A 7166-nucleotide genomic window follows, 5' to 3' on the forward strand; every position below is an offset into this window, starting at 1 on the left:
AATAGTGCTTTGGATGTGTGTCTGATCACAACAACATCATACAGCCCTTTGTCAGATCCTCACACTCTATTTCTGACTAACATTTTCATTGATGTGCTCAGAAAGTGCTCATTGGACTCAATTCTCTATTTGAGAATTACCACAGGTGAACCCCCAAACAGAACACCACACTTTCTGTGGGGGACAGTTCCCTGTGCCCTGGTCTTTCCTTCAGTGTGATCCACTGAGAATAACTCAATTTAGGGCCCCCATTCTTTAGATTGAGATGAGAACCATATTTTTCTAGTTTATTCAGTGCATACTTTAATTCAGTTAAAATGCTATAGTCCTGTTATCGCATTATATCATACTGACAATATCCTGGAATTGGTCTAGAACTGATAGGAAAATAAAGATTGCAGAAGTGTTTTTTTTTTCTTTTTTAAACAAGTATTGTTAAGCCATAGGCTCCTCAATGATTGAATCCAGACTTCTAAATCTTCAATACACAACATTCAATAAACTGAGTATTTCCTTATCTTTATTTTTAAAAGACAGTTATATTTGTGGCTGGAGCTTGCCTTGTGCTGATTTTTTAGTATTCTAACTAATATGCTTTAGCAGGTATTTTTTAGTATTCTAGCTAATATATTTAGAAGGTAACTTTGCAAAAACACTTCATATTAGCTTCCCATTGAAGTACTAAAATAAGCCTCCAGTTTGAACTAGGACAGACCCATCTCTCAATAAATACAAAATACTCAGCCTAGAACAAGCATTCAAAGAATCCTGGGCCAAGAAACATACTTTGAGAACATTCACCCAAATACAGGCAGGAAACTAGCTTTGTGTGGAGCATTGATCTGCTGGATAAACAGACAGTTGTTTTTCAGAAGAAATTCTTCTCAAGTTTAGGACTATTTAAGGTATTTCTCTATAAGCAGAAACCTAAATATTTCTGTATAGGAGATAACTAGGCAAGCCTTACTCCCTAGACATAATGTGGTGATTACTTCTTGGCCAACATAACTGAGACTCCATGGGCTTAAAGGGAAAGGTGCACTGAAGTATCAGCTAAAAGATAAGGCATAAACAGAGTGCATGAGTCACTTAACTAGTGGTGTGAGCTCATAAAGACAAAAATTACTCATAAAATTCTTCTCTGGCTTATGTCAGTTCAAGGAAAAAATAAAACGATGGTTTTGCCACCCTTGCTTTCTTGGGGTATAATTTAAGTGACTCCTGATACTCTGTATGCATCTATTGCAGGTTCTTGCAAAGGGCTGGGATCTTCGAGGGTGAAGCTACAAATAAATGATCAATTCAGTTAACAGTATCTGGGGTTTAATGAAATAGATGAAGAAAGAAGTCTTGATCACTTTTTAATATGTTCCCTGCCCTAGAGTTTTAATCAAGGCTCTCTGCTTCTTTATTTGCCTAAAACCATCCTGAAGTGGCTGCCCTATTCAACCTTTGAAATCCCTTTCTATGGTAAAAATCAGCTTCCTGCTTCTCCAGGAAAACAGCTCGGAATTCTGCTGGCATATGTCCATGGGATTACAATCCCTGGAAATACTGCCTTGGGTCAAAGCCATCACCCTTTTGTTTTTGTGGTGTGTGTGGTTTCTAATCCCCGACACACAAAACAACTTTAGGTTGGAGAGAAAAGAATGGACTTCTAAATCGCCTTCTCTATTTTATTGTTCACATTTCGTATTGTTTTGAGTGAAATTGGAAAAATTGTCTCCTTTCTCTGTATTGCCAAAAGGCATTCAGGTAATGAAGTCTGTAACTAAACGGTAATTGAATCAGCATAATTTGCACACTGAATGGTTTTCAAATGCTCCCAGTTTACAATTAAAGGAGAATTAATGCGCTTGTTGTTGAGAACGCAGCGCATTAGAATAAATCCAGCACTGTTGTTGTAATGAGTGGAAAACGGTTTAACTGCCAACAAACACATTTAAAATTTAACACAACGTATTGATTTCACTTCTGCTTTTGATAGATTATTTTCTAAACTATCGAAATACTTGCTCCTAGCAATAAACTGCACCATAGCCGCGAGCCTTTGCCGTGTGTGTGAGCACAGCCCAAGGACTTAAAGAGCCGTCCTCAGGTTCAGGTCTGCGTAAAGGTACGCAGAGGAGAGGGGCAGTCGGGTTACGATGGTCAAGGGAATCGTTAATATTCCTACTCTGTCGCTTTCACTTTGCACTCCCTCCCCCATCTCTCAATAAAAAATGTCTGTATTTCCTCTAGCCAAACTTTCTGCCCTCCGTCTCCGGGCTCTCAATGTCAGTGGGCTTACTGGACACAGGTGGGGGCGAGAACGATTGAAGATGAGACATGGTAAGGACACTTTTTTGCATTCCGTCTGCGTTCCGGCAGAGGAAGGCACAGACTTTGGTGACAGAGTCAGAAAGGCAGTTCTTTTGGATTGGCTGCCCCTGCTTTCACCTGTTTACCCCAAGGTGTCCTGTGGGCGAGGACACTGATGCGCAGCGCCCTCTGGCGTCCGCGGCTGCTACGGCCATGCGATAAAGGTGCAAAGAAAGGCAACATTGAGGGTTCTTGCATTGAAGCTGAAATCGGTTAAATACACACATTCGCAGAGACGCACACCCATATACACATGCTCATTCACACATAAAACTCACACAACTCGCAGTCCTGCAGTCACGCGCACCAAGGGCAACGACTAAGAAACCTGTCAATTGCAGGGGTGGCAACTCTTCCAAGCTTGTGGGTTCTGAAGCTCTTGGGGTTGAGGGGCGCCAGCACGACCTCCAGTCCCGTTTATGTAGCCCCACCAGAGAGCTCAGGCCGCTTCAGCGCTCCCCACCCCTAAACAGAACACAATGAGTCCTGGTGCGCTTCCCCAGGCCAAGATGGGTTATGGGGGTTCTTATACACAGAGCACAACTTCACCAACAGGGCAGAAGTGTCCCTGCCCTCTGCCCCAGAAGTCAGATTTGAGAAATCGCACTCTCTTTCTTGGCTCGGCATAATGCCGACAGCTCCTAATTCACCACAACAAAGCGCTTTGCCCCAGCCCAATTCCAACAGTGTGCAAAGTCCACACCTGGAAAACTCTGCTGGTGGAGGACGCAGACAACTGCTGTTTGGGATTCTCTCCCTGGCAGCAAGGCCTACCTTTCCCTAATATGGGGCTAGGCACTGGAGATGAGATCTAGTTATTTGGTGAAAAGGAGAGGTCAAGAGGAGAGGGAGGTGGACATGTTTGCCAGAGTATCTCTGACCTAACTGTGATTGCTTGCAGTATTCCTGATAGTTAAACTTATCCTGTTTGAACCCCTACAAGTCAAAGAAAGTTACCTGCACACCTTTATGTGTCACATCTCCAAATTGGAGGAGTAGGTGGGTAGATTCACTTTCAAAGTCACAGGCCTGGACAAATTTGTGCTTTCACCGACCACCACCATCACCCTGATTTCCTTTAGTTTTAACTCTGGATGAACTCCTGAGAGTTCCATGCCTTCTACCCCTTCTCTTTGCCCTCTCCCCCGTAAAGCATCCAGTCCCACTACCTCTCTGGGATGTCTAGGGTGCCCTAGCTGCTGTCCAGAGTCACGCGCAAAAGAGGGTAGTCTGGAGCAAGAAAGGGGGTGAGTACCCCGGAAAATCCCGCAGGGATCCGGAGACCAGCTTGCCAAAGTTGTTCCAACACAGTCTCTAGGAACGCTGCTCTTGCTGAACAGGCGGCCTCACCCTCCTCCCGTGCGCCCCCAGATGCCTCGCCTCCTGGCCGGTGTGGAATTGCGGAGGCAGGGGACCCGCGGAGACTTACCAAGTAGAAGGTGGGCTGCAGGAGGAGAAGCACGTACCAGCACGCAGCCTGCATCCTCCCGCGTATCAAACTTCCTTGGCGGTGCCTTCTCTGAGTCTTTGTTCCTTCAAAAACATAGATCCACCTGACATCCACTTTACAGAGCAAGGAGCGCTCTCAGCAGCCTAGATACAAATGAAATTAGACATCCCATGACCACGCGGGCAAGGTTAAGCTTGGCGATCAAGCGGGGACAGGGATTGTGGCGGGGAGGAGGGAACTAAAAAAATCAGGAAGAGGGGCACGAAAAATTGAAAAGCAAGTAAATCCAGAGCCCCAGAAGAGCAAGCGCGCGGTCCGCAGGCAGGCGGGCGGGAGGGAGGGAGAGGGGCTCCCTGCGCCCTGCGCTCCTGGGTGCGAGTTCCCCGGCGGAGCACACAGAGCCGCGTGTAGGCTGCTTCGGAGCCCAACCGTCTCTGGCAGTGAGACCTGCCCTAGTGTTTGGTGGCCGGGCAGCTTGGACTAAAGGCGGCGGCTGGTTCCTCGCCAGCCCTGGCAGTGCTCACACACGTACACACCAGCAGAGAGAGATAGAGAGAGAAAGACAGAGGGAAAGAGAGACTGAGCGAGGGGGCGCGGTGAGAGGAAGGGGTAGGTAGAACTGACCAGGATTAGGTGTTGAGTATCTCTACACGTTCGGTGAAGTGGGGGTGGGGAAAGAATGAAATTTGCATATAGGAAAGCAGGGCTCAGTTTACCCGTTCGAGCCTCCTGCACACAAAAAGATACACACACATACACACAACCACATCTCTAGTACTACTTTTTTAGAGCTAAAGGGGCACAGCCAGTAGCCAACTTCTAGAGTGGAAGCCTGCAGGGTGTTGTAGGGGTCACCTGCCAGACAAGCTCTGCCCCCCAACCAGTGCCCATCTCCGCCGTCCCTCCCTCCTGCCCATCACCCCGCCCCAAGGTGTCCCCTCCGGGAGCAGGGGAGGCGAAGGGTACGTACCACACAGGACGTGGGGCGAATCCGGCGAGCAAGAACCGCTCTGGGCAGGCTCCATGGAGAAGCTATTCGGGCCTGGAGTCTCCAGCGCCCCGGACGTGCCCTCCCAGGCGCTCCGTCTCCATGCTCGGGCGAGGACGAGGACGGGTCCGGCTGCCTCGTCCAGCCTTGGCAGAGTCGCCGTCCCAGTGCCCCGGTCGCACTCAGGATTGGGTCGCAGGATCCTAGGCTTGGCACAGTTGGACTAACGGTGCAGGAAACTTAAGAGACAAGAAAGGGAGGGGGGAGTAGAGGAGGAAAAAGAGGAAGAGAAAAAGGGAGGGAGAGAAAGAGGGAGAGCGATGCGAATGCGCCGGGCTGCTGCACCGGACAGACTGTGACTGCCAGCGCTGGCACTGGGACGAGCAATCCAGGGCTCCCAGCTTCCCACAGCTGCCTGAGGATGGTAGAATGACTTAAGGGGAGGAGACTAGGCAAGTCCTCTGGACTTGAACTTGAGAGACAAAACACTGGCCTTTCGGAAGGAAAAAAATAACACACGACAGGCGCGAGCAGTCCGAGTTTCTGAGGGAGGGGTGGGGGTGGCGAGAATCTGGAGTCTGCGGGCACACGGAGCAACTGCACCTCTACCCGCGACGCTGAGCAGCCCAGGAGCGGCTCCCCAGTAGAGTCGCGGGCGCTGTCCCTGGTGCTGCCCGGCCACCCGGGGACGCTCTGGAGCGCGCTGGGTTTCCCGGCGCTGCGGCGATCGTGGTTTCTCTGCAGAGCCGCGGCTTGGCACGCCTACCTTCCTGACACGGGCATTTACACTGGCACTTGAGTGAATGATTCCTCCAAGACTAATTAATACCCCGTGTAAATAGATCCCGCTCTCAGGCTCTCGGTGGGTCGGGCCCCCTGGGAGAAGTGGCTCCTGCCCTGCCGAGTCTCTGGAGGCCGCAGCGCCCCCTCCTCGGGGGCTGTAGGAAGGACCTCCAAGGCCAGGGGAGTGGCAGGGAGAGCAGCCAGGAGGTGTGTAGGGTGGGGATGGGAGCCGGAGGGTGCAGGGAGCCCCTGCCGACTTCGGGCGTGGACGCCGGGAGCCTCGGACCTGTGGCTGCCCGGCCAGAGGCGGAGGTGTCGCGGACTGCCAGCCATTCAGCGCGCGACAGCCGAGAGGACTGGGCGACCTTGGGCTCTCAACTCCTCGCTGCCGACTGGGCCAAGCGTGAAGAGGGAGGAGGAGGAGGATGGAGGGATGCTTCCAGCCGTTGCCACCTCCCTTGCTACCAACACTTCCCACTGAACCAGCGTCTCCCGGACTTGGCTTGACCCTCGCTGTCTCTGTCTCTCTCTACCTCTCCCTTGATGTGTTTTTCAGTCTCTCTTTCTATAGATAGATAGATAAATAGATATAGATACACACACATTCACACACACCCTTTCTCTTTCATTCCTGTGGTCCATGTCTCTGTCCTTCAGCATCTTTCTGCCTCCCTCTGCCTCTCCATGAGTCTCTCTCAGGATATCTGACTCTCTAGGTCTCTATCTCTATACCTTTTCCCCACCCCCGCCATTCCCCCTCGGACCTTGTTCTTTTTTTCTCCCCTTCACCCTTTCCAGCTCACAGCCGCCAGACCAGTTTTGCCAGTATTCAGTGAGATTCCAGACCATGTCCTTCTGGTTCCTGTGGGGCTGCCTGTGGCTGTTCAGCATGCCCAAATTCATGCCACAAGTCGCAGCTTGGCTAAGGGTCTTTCTCTTCCCCTACCCTGCCCAGTACCTCTCCAGGCCTGCCCTTTGCCAGAGCCTGGCCCTGAGTGATGCACACAGCAGGATAACATTTCTGTATTAATCTGTAAGAATTTGGTTGAAATTCATCTCAGGAGTCTGAGATAGTGGCCTCAAAATAAAATTGTGATTTTTAATGAGTGTCAGGATGTCCTTTCCTCAAGCGTAGCTGTTGGACACCTCAGGCTTTGCAGGATTTCACTCTGGTTGGTCTGGACCCAGACACAATGTACACTCTAGACAAGAGGTCCCAGGTGACCACAGGCTGAATTCCCTTGGAGATTCAGGACATCCCACCCACCCCCTCCCAACAAGGCAGCAACAATCAGGGGAACCACCCTTTCCTGGAACAGATGCAAGAGGAGCTCCGCTAAGGCCTTCACCTGGAATCAGATCTCCAGAGGCCTTCAAATTAGATCCTCACTGCAGGACATACCTGATGATGCCTTGAGGCCTACAGGCTCCCTTCCAGCTAAAAATAGCTCTTTAAAGAGCAAGCTCTTCTGATCTCAAAAGTTGTACTCTGCCACTGTGACTACTTGGAATTTACTGGGACTTGTGCAGAATATGGGAGTGAAGCATACCTTCTAACCAGGAGGGACTCTGAAAATCCACTTT

At 50.3% G+C, this 7166-nt stretch overlaps 1 protein-coding gene across 2 annotated transcripts in view; it reads right to left on the reverse strand.

The window, feature by feature from the left end:
• The window catches only part of NXPH1 (neurexophilin 1), a 320485-nt gene extending 314545 nt beyond the window's left edge, over nucleotides 1–5940 (reverse strand). The window contains exons 1-2 of one of the 2 annotated variants that reach the window (XM_012757104.2): nucleotides 4782–5940; nucleotides 3791–3954 (exon numbers count right to left, since the gene is read on the reverse strand). In XM_012757104.2, the coding sequence (XP_012612558.1) occupies nucleotides 3791–3844 (54 nt within the window). In that variant the 5' untranslated portion in view covers nucleotides 3845–3954; nucleotides 4782–5940. Of the gene's footprint in view, nucleotides 1–3790; nucleotides 4067–4781 lie in introns of those variants that run through there. The other variant, XM_076006411.1, reaches the window with a different exon arrangement.
• Between the last annotated feature and the right edge of the window lie 1226 nt (nucleotides 5941–7166).

Source organism: Microcebus murinus, chromosome 9 (genome assembly GCF_040939455.1).
Source record: "Microcebus murinus isolate Inina chromosome 9, M.murinus_Inina_mat1.0, whole genome shotgun sequence".
Classification (NCBI taxonomy): Eukaryota; Metazoa; Chordata; class Mammalia; order Primates; family Cheirogaleidae; genus Microcebus; species Microcebus murinus.